This window comes from Hyaena hyaena, unplaced genomic scaffold (genome assembly GCF_003009895.1).
Source record: "Hyaena hyaena isolate Hyena2069 unplaced genomic scaffold, ASM300989v1 scaffold_235, whole genome shotgun sequence".
Lineage (NCBI taxonomy): Eukaryota > Metazoa > Chordata > Mammalia > Carnivora > Hyaenidae > Hyaena > Hyaena hyaena.
Window position 1 is genome coordinate 640,340 of NW_024080867.1, and position 15,867 is coordinate 656,206.

At 55.4% G+C, this 15,867-nt stretch overlaps 3 protein-coding genes across 5 annotated transcripts in view; 1 reads left to right on the forward strand and 2 right to left on the reverse strand.

The window, feature by feature from the left end:
- Nucleotides 1-5,435, reverse strand: part of OSCAR (osteoclast associated Ig-like receptor) — an 8,626-nt gene extending 3,191 nt beyond the window's left edge. The window contains exons 1-3 of the mRNA XM_039244081.1: nucleotides 5,343-5,435; nucleotides 4,604-4,636; nucleotides 784-1,125 (exon numbers count right to left, since the gene is read on the reverse strand). Of these exons, the coding sequence (XP_039100012.1) occupies nucleotides 784-1,125; nucleotides 4,604-4,636; nucleotides 5,343-5,379 (412 nt within the window). The 5' untranslated portion in view covers nucleotides 5,380-5,435. The remainder of the gene's footprint in view (nucleotides 1-783; nucleotides 1,126-4,603; nucleotides 4,637-5,342) is intronic.
- A 332-nt stretch (nucleotides 5,436-5,767) lies between these two features.
- Nucleotides 5,768-8,491, forward strand: NDUFA3 (NADH:ubiquinone oxidoreductase subunit A3). The gene is made up of 5 exons (XM_039244082.1): nucleotides 5,768-5,792; nucleotides 5,969-6,289; nucleotides 6,512-6,586; nucleotides 7,834-7,911; nucleotides 8,340-8,491. The coding sequence occupies exons 1-5, from the start codon at nucleotides 5,768-5,770 to the stop codon at nucleotides 8,429-8,431; spliced, it is 591 nt and encodes a 196-aa protein (XP_039100013.1). The 3' UTR covers nucleotides 8,432-8,491.
- Nucleotides 8,492-8,541: 50 nt separating this feature from the next.
- Nucleotides 8,542-15,834, reverse strand: TFPT (TCF3 fusion partner). Of its 3 annotated transcripts, none has more exons than XM_039244210.1 (6): nucleotides 15,406-15,834; nucleotides 14,751-15,009; nucleotides 12,230-12,300; nucleotides 9,329-9,398; nucleotides 9,023-9,241; nucleotides 8,542-8,704 (listed from the first exon to the last, which is right to left on the reverse strand). In XM_039244210.1, exons 1-6 carry the CDS (start codon nucleotides 15,426-15,428, stop codon nucleotides 8,585-8,587), a joined length of 762 nt encoding a protein of 253 aa, XP_039100141.1. In that variant the 5' UTR covers nucleotides 15,429-15,834; the 3' UTR covers nucleotides 8,542-8,584. The 3 variants fall into 3 exon arrangements, with proteins under 3 accessions (XP_039100141.1, XP_039100140.1, XP_039100142.1); XM_039244209.1 differs by lacking the exon at nucleotides 15,406-15,834 and adding an exon at nucleotides 15,278-15,375 and having other exon boundaries at nucleotides 14,751-15,012; XM_039244211.1 differs by lacking the exon at nucleotides 15,406-15,834 and adding an exon at nucleotides 15,117-15,259.
- Between the last annotated feature and the right edge of the window lie 33 nt (nucleotides 15,835-15,867).

The following is a 15,867-nucleotide window of genomic DNA, read 5'->3' on the forward strand; positions in this document are numbered from 1 at the left end:
CCCACCTCCCTTGGGGTAAAAGCCCAAATTCTCCCCACGGCCCAAAGGCCCTGCATGGTCTGCAAGGCCCAGACCCCCCCTCCCCCTTCCTTCCCCCCTCTCTCCCCCTCTGTCTCTCTTAATCTAGGCCAGTGTCTCCCTCAGTTTCTCTGGCTCCTCGAGGGTCTCTGTGCCCTTTGCATCCTTGTCCCTGTGTCCCCCTGTGTCTGTGTCCTCAAGTACGCCTTTCTCCGTGTTCTGGGCGTCTTGTTCTCCCTCTCCCTGGATGTCCCCTCTTCTCTGCTTGTGCCTCACTCAAGTTCTCTCTCTGTGTCTGTGTTCTTTTTCCTCCCCCCCCACTCCTGTGTGTTTCACTCTCCTGGATCTCAGAGGCAGGGGCTCCCCAGTTGTCTCTCCCTGTGCTTTGGGGTTTCTCCCAACTGTCCTAACCTCAGCACTTGGTGACACTTTGGATAAATCTGGATAATTCTTTGCTGTAGCGGGGAGGGTGCGGGCTGTCCTGTGCTTTGCAGCACCGCTGGCCTCTCTCTACCCACTGGATGCCAGGAGCACACCCTTCCTCAGTCGTGACAACCAAAAATGTCTCCACATATTACCAAAGATCAGCTGGGGGGTGAGGGGCTCAGAGTCGTCCCTGGTTAAGAATCACCCCTGTTTCTCTGGCTCTCTTTCTCTCCCCATGTAGCTCTTTTTTTTTCCCTCTGTCAGACAAGCCTGTCTGTAAATGTCTCTCTCAGTTCTCTCTCCCCGCATGTGTCTGTCCCTCCTTCCCCGACCCTCATCACGCCCCAATGTCCCTTCTTTTTCCCTGCCCCAGGACCTCACCTGTCACGAGCAGTTCCAGTGTATCACTGGGGTGGGACCAGACACCCAGATCCCAGCCTGCCATCCGGTACTGGCAGTGGTAACTGCCCCCCTGGGCGGGGGTCACCTCCTCCAGGAAGAAGTCTGTCAGCTCCTTGGACACCTCCCAGTGCAGCACAGAGATGACCTCTCCAGACTTGAAGAGTGCAAACCTCCAGGCGGGTTGAGGGGCCCGGCAACTCAAGGTCACGTTGACCCCAGGGGTTACAATTGCGGCAGGCTGAGCCCCCAGCCAAGGCTTGGGGTGTGAGGCTGGGGGGACTGAATAAACAGGGCTGCCTGGGTCCCTGGGCCCATGAGAGCCCAAGGAGATGGGGTGGGAAGAGAATCACCTGAGACAATCTGCCTCTTTCTCATTTGCAGTTTCCCGCTTGGAAAATAGGAGGCACTGGACTCCAATCAAGGATGGTGAAAACTAGCTGCAAATCAGAGTATCAGAGCAACCCCTAAGCTTTACTCAATAGCTTTTAAACATAATGTCAAGGGATTGGGTCCCAGAAATCTGCAATTTTAAATTGCTCTTGACTTTTTAAAAAATGCTTTTATTCATTTTTGAGAGTGCCAGAGACAGAGCATGAGCATGAGCAGGGGAGGGGCAGAGAGAGAGGGAGACATAGAGTCTGAAGCAGGCTCTGAGCTGAGCTGTCAGCACAGAGCCCAGTGACGGACTCGAGCTCACAAGCTGTGAGGCAAAGTCAGATGCCCATCCGACTGAGCCACCCAGGCACCCCGCTCTTGACTATTTTTAACATAGTCAGCATACTTCAATAGTTGCCAAAACATGCTGTCTATTTGGGTAAAAAACAAAAACAAAAACAAAAAAACCAAAAATACAAACTTGTATTGAACTTTAGGCCATTCTCCAAAAATAGTTCCAGGTAAATTAAAGACCTGCTTTGGTTTTATTTTGTTTTGTTTCACTGTTATAGTATGAGAAGAAAAAAAGAGGAAAATGTATTTGTCCTGGGGGTAGAGAAAGCTACCTTAAAATATAAAACAAAAAATTCAGGAGACACAAGGTTAATTAATTTGATGACTTCAAATTTTTAAAGTTGTGTATGAGAATAGACATATGGCGCTAGGAGACAAACAACAGCCCTGACAGCAATGACTTTTCCACTAATCACATAGATTAAGAGTACAGAAAGAGGGGGCCACCTGCACGGCTCAGTCGGTTGGCGTCTGACCTTGGCTCAGGTCATGATCTCACGGTTCGTGGGTTCGAGCCCCATGTCGGGCTTTGTGCTGACAGCTAGCTCAGAGCCTGGAGCCTGCTTCAGATTCTGTGTCTCCCTCTCTCTCTGACCCTCCCCTTCTCACACTGTCTCTCTCTGTCTCAGAAATTAAAAAAAAAAACATTAAAAAAGTACGGAAAGAGGGGCACCTGGGTGGATCCGTTGGTTGAGTGACATCAGCTCAAGTCATGATCTTGCAGTTTGTGAGTTCAAGCCCCACATCAGGCTCACTGGTGCAGTGCAGGGCCCGCTTCAGATCCTCTGTGTGTGTGTCTCTCTCTGCCCCTCCCCCACTTGTGTTTTCTCTCTCTCTATCTCTCTCTCTCTCAAAAAATAAGTAAACATTTAAAAAAAAGAATATAGAAAGAAATCCCAAACCCAACTGAATTGAAAATTGGACAAATCATATAAATAAGGCAGTACACAGAAGAGGAAGTCTAATAGATGAAAACATATGGGGGGAGGAGGGGAGAGGAAGTTGCTTAATGTTAATAGTAATCATTGAAAAAAATTAAAACAACAGTTAATTTTTTTTTTGGCCTATCAGATTGTCAACAATTTAAAGAATGGTTTATATTCTGTTTGGGTAAAGATAGAGTGAAACGAGTAGTTAGGTACCCTTAAGTGCATCTTTTGAGAAGGCAATGTATGCATTTCTATTAAAATACACAGAGGAAATGACAAATGACCCAATAATTCCTTTCTACCCTATACAAACGGGCGCAAAAACCTCATACTGTAGCACTTGCTGAATCATGATGGGCGTACGGCCAGAGGAGGACTCTGGAAACAACCTAAATATACATCAATAGAGCCAAATAAAATAGAATCCTACCATACCTCAGCAAATGTTAAACAGCAGTTTGTTTTAATTTTTAATATTTATTTATTTTTGAAAGAGAGACAGAGCATGAGTAGGGGAGAGACAAAGAGAAAGAGAGACATAGAATCCAAAGCAGGCTCTGGGCTCTGAGCTATCAGCACAGAGCCTGATGTGGGGCTCGAACCCATTTTAAACCATGAGATCATGACCTGAGCCAAAGTCAGATGCTTAACCAACTGAGCCACCCAGCCACCCCAGCAGTTTTTTTCAAAAGCAGAGTTAGTTATAATAATAGGGAAACATCTGCAACAGATTGTAAAGTGAAAAATGTAAGATGTAGAACACTGTGGGTCATGAAATATCAATTTTGCCTTGGCAAGAAAACAAAGAAGTATATAAATACATATATGTGTCTGAATGCATGTGGATTTTTAAAATAGGGATCAAAGCTTATTTAAGGAAGAGGAGGAAGTGAAAGAGGGAGTTTCTAAGTACTTTGGTAATAATTTTTTAAACCATGAATGTATGTTAGCTTTATCACTTAAAAATAGTAATTTAAAATAATTTGATAGCTAAGGTATCAGTCGTTTTCTAGGCAATTCTTATTTGAAGCTGTAGTGTAGTGGAGGAAATTTGAGAGAAAAAAGAGATCTGACCAATCAGAAAACTTGAAAAGAGGGGCACCTGAGTGGCTCAGCCATCTGAACATCCAACTTCTGCTCAGGTCGTGATCTCACCGTTTGTGGGTTCAAGCCCTGCATTGGGCTTCAAACTGCAGTGTGGAGCCTACTTGGGATTTTCTCTCTACCCCCACTACCTGCCTCTCCCCTCATTCTTTCTCTCTCTCTCAAAATAAATAAGTGAAAGAAAGAAAGAAAGAAAGAGAGAGAGAGAGAGAGAGAGAGAGAGAAAGGAGAGGGGAGGGGAGGGGAGGGAAGGGAAGGGAAACAAAGCTGTAAGGAAACCCAAGGCTATCTCAGGGTGGAGAATCGTACTCTTGTGGATATAGGCTTCCAAGTGGCGGAATCATTGGCATTGCCAGAGACCCTATTTCTTGAGCCCTGCACTATGCCAAGCTCTGAGTCAAGGGTTTTTAAATTAATTTTTAAAATACTCTCTCCAGGCTCCGAGCCCTCAGCATAGAGCCCGATGAAGGGCTCAAACTCATGAACCATTAGATCATGACCTGAGCCAAAGTCAGATGCTTAACGAACTGAGCCACCCAGGCGCCCCTTATTTTTATTTTTATTTTTTTGAGTAATCTCTGCACGCAACATGGAGCTCAAACCCACGACCCCGAGATCAAGAGTCGCAAGCTCTTCCCACTCAGCCAGCCAGGTGCCCCGTACACATGGGTGATTTTATTACATCCTCACAAAAGCCCATTTCACAGAGAAGGAAACAGTAGCAAGTGGTGATTTGTTCAAAATCGTCAATGAATAGTATGGTGAAATTGAGGTTCCAGTTTAGGTGTCTTTAGCTGCCTCACCTATCCTGGTCAGTAAAGGGAATGAAGTTAGAAGGAAGGAAAACGAAGGGGGGAGGGAAGAAAAGATGAAAGAAGGGAAGGAAGGGGGGAATACGGAAATCTGGGGTGAAGCTGGGCACCAAAATAAAATCTGAGTAGTTGGAAATGGGCTGTCAGCAGCATACAGGTGAACGGACGGAGGGTATTACTCACCAGTTGACATGATGTCTGCATCACACAGAGGCCCTGCAGAAGGGGGAGGGGGTTAAGTCTTCTCAGAGCCCTAGGCTGCTGCCATCCCTATCTCATTGTGAACCCAGGAATCTAACGCCCCAGGCCCTCCTTCCTCTGGGAAACAGGATCTTGCCTCTCTCAGTAGCTGTAACTGTAAACTTCAATCCCCACCTACTTCAGGAGCCTGAGGCTGGCCCCAGCCCCATCTTGCCTTTACACCCAGTGTTCAGGCCCTGGACTCCCTCCCTTCCACAGGGTCTGGGCCCCCAGCTCCCTTCTACCCAGAGACCCAAGTGGTCTGGCTTCATCCCCTCCCACATCAGAATCTAGGATTCTACATTTGCTATCCCCAGGAGTTCACGTACCTGGAACCCTCCTGCCTCGAGACCCAGGGAACCCTGTCCCCACTCCCTCATTTCCCTTCCAGGAACGGGAATTCAGGGCTAGTGTGTCCTCCTGCCATAGGACTCAAGGATCTGGGCCCCATGCCCTGTCCCCTTATTCTGGCCTAGAATTCGGGACCCTCAGCTGCTGCTGCCTGACCTTCCTGCACCTGCCCTCAGGGAAACTCAGGAGCCCTCTTCCTTGCCCCTCACCTGCACTCCCCCCCCCCGCAGACTCCACCCACCCCCCACTCAGGGTGTCCAGCTCTCCAGAGCCTCTCTTTCTGCACCCCAGCCAGCCTGGAGCCCAGCGAGAAGGCGGTGGAGCAGCTCACAGAGGGTCAGCAGCTGAAGGAAGAGCACCAGAGTCATGGTGGGCAGATTTCGGCTGGAGCAGAAGTAGGAGCCAGGGCTCAGCCGTGTCCTCTAACGTCTCAGGAAATGCAATTTCAGAAACCCAGAGCTCTGTTTAAGGGAGGGAGGAGGGAAGTGGGGCCTCTGGCTGACGGAGTCACAGCCCCATGGTGCTGTGGAAAAAGCTGGGAGAACGGGCAGTCGCAACCAGTTCACTAAATAAATAAATAAACTAGCTCTTATGTGTCAGACCCCGTGCTGCACTATTGTGGGGGCACAAAGAGGAGTCAGACCCCATCACTGCCCTAGAGCAGCTCCCAGTGTGATGTAAAAAGGGAGGCCGACCAGGTGAGTTAAAAAAAAAAAAAAAAGAGAGAGAGAGAGAGAGCTACCATAGAAGCCAGATATGGCGCTGAGAGAATCCACAGAAGGTCTTTAACCTTCTGTGGATTAGATGAGAGTTAAAGCTTCCAGGACGAACTGATGTTGAACTGCGACCTCAAATGATAGCTCAGTCATTTGTCTTCTCCCAGCCTCCGTTTCTCCGTCTATAAAATGGGCTTTCCTGAATAAACTCTAAAATGAGGACTATTGCATTCCGCCTTAGATGGGTCGCAGCTGGAGGACGGGGAGTGCACCTCCGGAGTGACCCCTAGGCGAAAGAGACAGGTTTGCACTTCAGTCTGCAGCACCGCTTCGGACAGCTGCTCTGCTGAGTGCGCACGCGTGGACTCAGACTGCGGAGACGCGCGCGGGGACCACAACTCCCGAAGTACCCCGCGTCTTCGCCCCGGCGACGGCTGCTCTTTGCCAGTGCGCACGCGCTGGCTCAGCGAAGCCCCCGGGGCAGGGACCACAACTCCCAGAGTGCTCCGCGCTCTTGCCGCAGCCGCCGCCGCCGCCGCCGCAGACACCAAGATGGCCGGGAGTAAGTGACGGGGCCGCTGGCGCGCGGGCCCGGTGGTTCCGGGAGCCCAGAGCAGTGGCGGGGCTAGGGCAGGGCCGAGCCCCCGTGGAGACGGAGGGGTCTGGGTTAGCGGGGGACGCCGAGATCACGATGGGGCTCCTTCAGGGTGGGGGTGGCGCGCGGAGGTTAGAGGTCATCTGGGGCTTCTCCTGCAGGGGTGACCCTCCTCGCCCCCCTCTCCAGGACTCACCGCCTTCCTCAAGGATGTCTGGGCCAAGGAGCCGGTGCTGGTCGCGTCCTTCACCATCGGGGGCCTCGGTGCGTGAGCGTGCATCGCCCCCGGCCGGCGTCCCAACCTTACCCCCACCCCCACCTTCCCCAAAGGTCCCATCGCCCCCCACCTGCGTCCGTCCTGGAGCTCCGAGGTCCGGTCGCCACCCTCAAGGTTCCATTGCTCCGCTGGTGTGTCAGCGCCCCCGCGCCGACCCCTTGCCTACCCCCTCCCCAATATTATGACTCTTTCCCACCCGTACACACCTACCCAAGAGGGACATGGGTATGCATTAAAAACACCGGAGCGGTAAAAATAAATGTCCGAACCCTACCCACTTTCCACCGTCGCCACCCGTCAGATTCAGTGGAGGTGGGTGGAGGTGGGGCTGGGGAATCTATCCTGTGCAAACGCTAACGGGCTGCCCTCAATGACAACCTGTTCTAGAACAAGGCTTAACGTGCTTTGGGCGTCACTTACAGGCTGTCATTGGTTAGGTCTGGGATGCAGCGTTTTTGTCAGGGTCCCAGACCTTGTCAGCACGGGTGGTCTGTGGGCCACACGCTGGGTAAGGTTCTAGAGCCCCTGTCCAGTACTGCAGCCACGGGCCACACTGGCCACTGAGCACCTGAGATGGAGCACTTTACGCTTGTGGCAAGTACACACCGGATTGGAAGGTATAGGACAAGTACCTAAAATATCTTCAGCTTTTTGCATGTTGACTATATGCTTAGTTGATGCTTGCGATGTACCAGGTTAAATAACTTTTTAAATTAATTTGTATCCTTTAACTTTATTTCCAAAGTGGCTCTTAGAAGGTGTGAAATTAAAGATGTGGCTCCTGTATTTGTAGTGAAGAGTGCTGGCCTAGAACATTGTTTTATACCCCCTTCCCCAGCTCTGGGGACCCCTGGCTTCCGCCCTAGGTGAACCTTAATTTCTCTGAAACTAATCCTTTCTCAGTGACATCCCCCATTTCCCTCATTTTGTTAAAGTTCATGATTTCTCTGGAACATTCCCAAAACACTCCCGTACCCCGCCACCCTGTGCTTCATGACCACCTCTATACTCCTGCACTCATTCGATGACCACCCCCATTTCTTCCCCCCGCCTTCCTGCTGATAAATGGGGATCCCAGAGTGCCACGGGGCTCCTGGAGGGGCCAGGACCTCCCTGCCCCCTCTCATGCATTCGACTCCTACTTTGCCAAGATTCAGCTTCTGCCCCTGACCACCCCATGCCCTCCCCACCCAAGAGCCACCTTCCCCTAAGCCTCACTCCTGTGTCTCCACAGCTGTAATTCTGCCCACCATCAGCCCCTTCACCAAATACGCCACCATGATCAACCAGGTCACGCCCTACACCTATCCAGGTGAGCGGGAAGGTGGGCTGCCCAGAAGTGGTGGGGGTGGGGATCCACCTCCCTGTGCTGGGGGAGGAGTAAGTATGGGTGGATCTTTCCTCAGCAGGGACACATTCTGCAGTGCAGGCTGGACTGTTTTTGAGATGTAATCCACATGCCGTTAAAACTTATTTCTGGTCTGTTTTCATTTCTGAGTTTCTGTGATTCCAGATTTGTATTTCTCCCAGTTACCTTCTCTGCTGCTTTCTGGATTTTTGTCATTCGGGCTGTCTGCCCTCTGTTTGTCTCTGCTCTCCCATCCTCTGGGTCTCTGCCTGCTTCTCTCTGCACCCCCTCCTCCCCTGGGGTCCCATTTCCCTCTCCGAGTATAATCTGGCTTTCTCTGTGGGCCTCCCGAGATCTTGCTGGTCTCAGTGGGCCACCCTCCTGCCCCACAGTGCCCCTCCGAGATGATGGGAACATGTCCGACGTGCCCAGCCACCCCCAGGACCCTGAGGGTCCAAGCTTGGAGTGGCTGAAGAAACTGTGAGCACCTCCGGTGATGCGGAGGAGGCCCCCTCCCCTGTGGCCAATAAAATGTGAAAAGCGACCCCAGAATCGGACCTTGTGTGTGATCAGAGGTGGAAACAGTAGACGGTGGCCAAGGCAAGTCTGTCGGTCAGTTTATTGAGGGTTGGGGGGGTCAGTCAAAGGGGGGGCTGGCTAGGGTGGGGTAGGGCAGCAGTTTGTCTGGCCCCCGAGAAACCCAGCTGGAGTCCAGGGCCTCATCCGCTTCGAAGCCAAAGTCTTCCTCGACCTTAATCTGGGGGAGAGAAGGGGCAAGCATGAGCAGGCCTGGGACCTAGAGAAAGGCCGCTGGCATCACCGATCTGGCACCGCAGAGAGAACCCCAACACCCCCTGCCTTCCCTTCCACCCTAGTTCTGTGACCCTCCCTTCTCCGCTCCCAACCTTCTCCACCCTCCTTCCGCCCCCACCCCCAACCTGGTCCTTTTCCACCAGAGTCCTCCCCCCTGGGTTTTTCCAGCTCTTTCTCCTTCCCTGGCCATCCTGCCCCTGCAGCTGCCCCAGCCCTGAGGCTGCGTGGGCTGTGGTCACAAACCCCGGAGCCCTGGTCCCACCTGCACTGGCGCCAGCTCTGGAGTGAGCGCAGCTCCCGCTCGGCGTCCATCCCGGGGTGCTCGCCGCCTCTTGCGCCCACTGGGCCCCTCACCAGGGGTCGGGCTGCTGGGTTCCAAGGGTGCAGGTGTCCTTCGGGGTGGGGACAGCCCCTCCTTCTCTGGGGGCTCGTTCTCGGCGTTGCCAGGGGTGGGAGCATCCGTGCCCTGGCTGCCCTCGTCCTGGTGGGGGGAAGGGGCTGCAGGTGAAGGCTGCGTGCCCGCGCCCGGCGGCACCGCCCCCCCGGCCCGCCCGGAGGCCGCGCTCACCTCCAGCACGATGGTGAGCTGGCTGGCGCGGTAGTCATCGCCGTACGCATCCAGCACTCTCATGAGGAACCTGCTCCGGAGAGAGGCCGCCAGGGGCACAGCGTCAGCATCCAGTGGCTGGGAAAGGGGCACCCGACAGCCGAGCCCAACTCCGAAGCCAGGTGGCCCTCGACTCAGAAGGTTTGGAGCTCCCAAATCTGAGACCTGAGTGCCTAGTGCCTGCCCAGACAGTAGGACCCTGGGCCGCACGAGGTGACCTCTCCGCACCTGCTTCCTGCTCTGTCAACAGGACATGACAACCCTGAGTGGGTGGGTGGCCGTGAGGGTGACACTGCAGCTAGACAGGGGCATCTCCTAGTGCTCAGCATGTGCGGGCTCAGGGAACGTTCCGGTGGCAGCTGTGTTCTTTATCAGGACTGAAGGGCTAGACAAAGACAGGCGCAGGGCCGTCCCGCTCATGCTGCCTTCTCCGCTTCCCGTCTCCGCTTTCCCGGTTTTGGGTTCTTGTTTGTTTGCTTAAGCTCTGAATGCTACCTGGGGGCCAGCGCCTGGGCTGAGAGTGTATCACGCAGTCTCTTCACAAGTGTGTGTCCACACCGGCTCTGCACCGTCTCAGGGCCCAGGACACACCGGGGAACCAAACATCCCCATGCACACTGAGCTCAGTTTTGCAGGGGGACCATCAGCAGATCCACAGAACAGCGCAAGCTGCGGGGCGCCTGGGTGGCCCAGTCAGCTAAGCGACCGACTCTGATTTCAGCTCGGGTCATGATCTCAGAGTCATGGGATCGAGCCCTGCGTCAGGCTCCGTGTGCTGACAGTGCAGAGCCTGCATGGGACTCTCTTCCTCTCCTCTCCCCTCCCCAGCTAGTGTGCACGTGCTCATTCTAAAAGAAAGAATAAGCTTGAAAGCAGAAAGGGGAACACTGGATACTTGGAAGAGGGTTTGAAACCTCAAAAGGAAGGTGGGGCCCTGGTGGAGGAGGGGAGGGAGTGGCAGGTGGCAGGAAAGCCTTTCTGGCGGAAGGCACAGCGAGTACAGCGAGTGTGAGTGCGGCAGGGGTGGGGAGGGTGGGACTCAGCTGGCACCCTCTGCAGGGTTTCGTTTTGTTCAGAGAAGTGACTTGGTCCGTCTTACGTTTCATCTTTTTTTCCCCCCAGTTTTAAAAAAAGTTACGTTTTTAAGAATTGTAGTAAGACGTTCATAACATATAATCTGTCAACGTAACTGCTGTTAAGTGTGCGGCTTCATGGCATTAAGTACATTCACACCCCTGTGTGACCATCACCGCCATCTGACTCCAGGACTCTCTTCTTCGTCTTCCCAGAAACTCTGCCCCATGAAACAACTCCCCGTCCCCTGCGGCTGGCAGCCACCATTCTCCTTTCTGCCCCTGTGACCCTGCGGGTGCCTCGTGCGGTGGGATCATGCAGTAGCTTGCCCTGCACTGAAGGTCTTGCTTCCCTAAGTAGAATGTCGTGCCCGGGATGGCCTGTGGCGGGATTTGCTTCCTTTTTAAGACTGAATCCCACTCTCATGTGGAGACTGACCACATTTTGTTCATGTGCTCACCCATACCCGCATGCCTGGGGCCTCCCACGCTTATTCCAGCGAATACTGTTAGGGTCCTGGGCGTGCGCCCATCTGCCAGTGACCTGCTTTCAACTCTTTCGGGGGCACGCCTAGAAGTGGAATTGCTAGATCACGTGGGAATTCTGTTCTTAAATTTGAGGGAACTGCCTTACCACTTTTACACAGTGGCGTCTTTTTTTGTGACAGAGAGAGAGTGTGTACACGCACAGGGGAGGGGCAGAGAGAGGGGGAGAGAATCCCAATCAGGCTCCGCACTGTCGGCGCAGAGCCTGACGCAGGGGCTTGATCCCACGACTCTGGGATCGTGACCTGAGCCAGAATCAAGTTCCCCCGCTGCTGGTCCAGGGACCGCATCGTGAGAACCACAGGGCCAAGCCCCAGATAAGCGGTTCGCACGGTGAACTGTCCTGACTGCTCCTGTTAAGGGGAGTTTAGCAGCTACCGGTACTTTCCCAGCCGTGATGTTTCAGCCATGCGGGCCACCCCTCGCTTCCATTAGCTCTTTGGTTCTGACTGTGAAGAGGATTTTGGCTAAGGGGACAAACAGGAAAAGAGGTTCACCCAGGGTGTTGGGACAGGACCTAGGAGCGGGTGGCAGGAATCAGACAAGGGCCGTGTCCCTGGGCCCGGGGCGCTGGCGTCCTGGGTCTGTTTTGAGGGTGCAGCAGACGAGGGGTGACAAAGCAGCTGGAGGGTTCGTTCTCTGATGTGAGCAGACAGGGATGGGGGGGGCGAGATCAGGGCTGGTTCTGGATGCCTGTGAGGTGACCAGAAGTCACTGTCCAGCAGGCGGACACTGTCCAGAGCTGCAGACGGGATCCGGGGTTGGCAGTGTCTAGGTGGCCCTCGAACCACAGTGCTGCGAGCGTTGGGGAAGTGTGCCGGAACCTTCCCGCGCCTGCGCCATGCCCGCCTGCCGCTGTTGGGGAGCACCGCACATGCGGTCACAGCGACCCAGGAACAGACTCTGATGTCACGAACTTTCTACTTCATTTCAGTGAACTGAAGTGTATCCTGACAAATGTTAAATTTCAACTTTAACGAAGTCTCAGGTGGAGTCACCACCTGTGGCTGCTCAGCTGAGCCGGGACCCACAGCGGCACTGCCTGACACCAAGTCTGTGGCTTCACGCCGTGCTGCTCCCTCGCCCAGCCTCTCCTCCGGAGGCCAACTCCACTCCCAGCCCCGGCAAGTGGCCCCAGGAGCACTGGGCAGACGGGGAGGGGGCAGCGAGCATGAGAGGTGCTGGAAGCAGCAGCGCGGAGCAGGGAGGGGGGCGGGGGCCTGGCCGACACGCAGGGGGTTACCTCCGCTCCTGCTGCAGTCTCCGCGTTATCCTCTGCACCTGGTGCAGCCTGTTCAGGACCCGCTCGTTCACCTGCAGGGGGGCAGCAGCGCGCACGCGTCACCGGACTCCCCTTGCTCAGTCCACACCCAGGGAGCGGCCACGCTGCCCCGTGGCCTCTCCTGCTCTTCCACTCCATCCGCTCCACGCCCGAGGGCCTCCTCCTGTCCTGGGGGCCGCACCACACGCCTGCACAGCTCCCTCGAGTCTGAATTCCATGCTGCCAGTCCGGGAGTCCACCCAGACCTCCCGCTACACTGTAACACGCCCCATCCCCCCGCCAACCTGGGCGCCCAGCCCCTCCTCCCCGCGGGTTTCCTTCCTTCTGGCAGTCCACTGCCTTCTCGCCTACCCAGTTGTCCTGCTCACTGCCTGACTCCCCCACTGGGACGTAGTTGGTGGACAGGGACTCGTGTGTGTGCCCCGTGCCTCGAGCGGAGCCTGGCAGAGGGGGTGCTCCACACATACTTGCAAAGTGTAACTTAGCACAGTACTTCCTGTAGTGTAGCATGTCACGTGACACCGAACGGGCGGCTTGCTGGGGATTAGGCAGGAGGTGCCTACTTTAGGGCCGCCGGAGACAGGTGTGGGCCAAGACGCAGATGAGCAGGTACTGCCCCCTGGGTCAGAAGACCTGGGTTCCGACCCCAGCCTGCCACTTTGCCGGCTGACCTTGGGGAAGTTACTTAGAACCTCTCTGAGCCTCAGGTTTTTGCATTTGTAAAAACCAGGAATTACACCACCACTTAAGGGGGCGAGGGGGCTAAGAGCACATACCAGCTCTATTTGAGCAAATGACTGAGTCCCTTCGGACCCCAGCACCCATGTGTTAAACAGGACTGGGTCCCCACTGCCACCTGAGGGAGTGCGGGGGTGGGGCGTGGAGGGGGTAGAGGCAGCAGGGAGCCCTGAACAGCGGGTCTCCCCTATGACAGCGGCCCCTCTGACGGCACTACCCGCGTGCTGACTGAACAGCCCTGTGAACACAGGCCGCCCAGGATGAATGTTACTGCTGCCGTTGCTACTGTGGAAGCCCCGGGGGGAGCCCCAGGGAGAAGAGTAGGAGAGCCGTGGTCGAGGAGGGGAGGTCAGGGGAGCCGAAGGACGGCGTGGGGGCAACGGCAGTCTAGCTGAAGCCATGCGGTGTCTGGTTCGTGTCCTTTACATCCGATCTGTCCCCACACCATCTAGTTTACACCTACACACATACACATACGTAAAACCAAATGGCACATTGTGTCCTGCGCACACCCTAGCTGCCGATGGGCGTACGCAGCTTCAGGGGAGGACGTTTTAGTACACGGAGCTGACTGCCCCACGCACTGCCACTGCTCCCTCCCACTCACTCTAAGGTCCTCCAGCACCTCCTGTCAGAGCAAACACCCAGGCAGCCCCAGGCGAGCCGAGGTTCTGCTCCAGGCAGCCTGATGCACTCCCGGTCTCCATCTGCTGTCTCCTGAACCCCGCTCCAGCTCGCGCCTCGTCCGGTCCTGCCCGGACCGCTCCACCAGCCACCTCTCTTCCATCCCTCCCATCACCACCGGGAGGGGTCGCATGGTGTGGACTCCTAACTCTCCCAGTACCGCAGAACGTGAGCTTCACTGCACGTTTGTCTTCACAGAGATGATCGAGTCAAATGAAGTCAGTAAGTGGGCCCTAATTCAACACGACCATGTCCTTCCAAACAGAGGCAGCTGGGGGCACAGGGAGGCACGCACAGGGCGAACGCCACGTGAAGGCAGAGATCTGCCAGTCAGGGGACACAGGGACTGCCAGCAAGCAAGCCTGCTGACGTCCTGACCTTGCCCTTCCAGCCTCCAGAACTACCTGCGACGGTGCACTGCTCTTCCTTAGCACACAGTCTGCAGTCCTTGGTTACAGCAGGCCCGAGGCACTAATACAACCCCGCTCAGTCTCTCAAACATCCTGACCTGACCCCGCCCCTCCCCTGTTTGAAAACTTTCAGGAGCTCCCCCTCTCTTCAAAACAAAACAAAACCCAAACTTCGTGCCCTGGTATGCTTAGCCTCTCCAGATCTGGTCCCTGTCAAAGGTGTGCTCCTCCTTCTCACCAAGGAAGCTGATGCTCTGATGCAGCTATAGAATCTGCATCTGGGGCAGGAGCCATGGGGATGGAGAGCAGAAGGATCCAAGGGTGATTCAAGGGGCAGGACGGACAGGGTGTGAGAGCCTGATGCAAGGGGTAAGGGAGACTTGGAAAAGCCTGATCAGAGGGGAACACCAGAGGCACGTAGGAAAAACATCAGTGAGCTGGTCTGGTGGTCAGAGTCCCTGGTGGTGCACACCAGCGTGCCTTGCACGTGCCCGACATGTAACAGACGCAGAGTAAACGAACCATGAACGAATAAGTGAATGAAAGGTTCACTCAGCTAGGTAAGGAAAGCTGGCACGTGAGCAGAGACGGGGAAGGGGTGGTAATTTAGGCCAGGGGGCCCCCGCACCAGGGAATCCGCACTCACCTACCTGCTCGATCTCCCGGCAGCGCCGACCTAGCGCCTGGTACTTCCTTCGATTTAGTTCCCGCTGGCGCCGCCGCTGGCCCCGGGCGGCCTCCTCCTCTTCATCTCGCTCCCGGAGTCCAGAGCCGCCCAGACCCCCAGACACGAACTCCACTTCTGTCTCCAGCTCGCTTTCCAAGATGTGACCACCGAACAGCGGAGGCAGCGCCAACTCCGAGCCCGGCGGCGCCGAGAACTCCTCGAAGCCCACGGCTGCCATGGTCCTGCAAGGTCAGGGGGCTCAGGGACGCTGAACTCCCGGCCCCTCCTCCCTCAGATGCGGGGATCCCACGAGAGTCCGCGCCCCAACCCGTCGCCCCAGGATCCAGACCTCCAGACTCTTGCTCCCCGAGGATCCGAAGGAGTTCAATCCCCTCAGCCCCTCGTCCCAAGATCCAGGAACCCAGACTCCCGACCCCTCGTCCTAGGATCCAGCACTCTAGACCACAGCTTTCTCCTCGCGGATGGCCCAGCAAAGACCCCGGTCCCCTAAGAGCGCTCAGCAAAAGCAGTTGCATGAAATACAATCCCCATCCGCCCTCAGCTGAAACCGCAGACGGCTGCACGTGCTGCAGCCGCAATGTCTCTTGGGAGGCGTAGTTTTCTGCAAAGCCACTCACCCTTCTCTCTGTTCCAGTTCCATGTCTCTCTCCCGCTCCAGACGCTGCGGGTCTCAGAACTTCCACCCTCGCTTATCGCTAGATTAAGTCGTTCGCAAAACTACCTGTCCCATCAGGCTTCACGGCCACGGCATCCGAGACTTGGCCGCTACGCCTTCTGGGAGTCGTAGTTCCCTGTTTCCGGCTTCTCTCCCCACCCCCTCCACCTCCACCCCGAGTCCCGGCTCAAAGGCCTTGCTTTCTCGTCTCCCTCCCCCGCCAGCCGTGCGAGTTGCTCTCGTCTCTGTTCTTGTCTCGGCGCCTTCCGGTCCGGCTACGCGATTCTCTGGTCAGCAGCCCCAGTCCTCGGCAGGCCGCAAACCCGACAGATCCCGTCTCCTCTCGGACCTACCGCGTCTCCGCCTAGCGGCAGGAACTAATAAAGTTGTTGTTCCAAAGGCGGCCCGGGGCGTGAGCCAATCA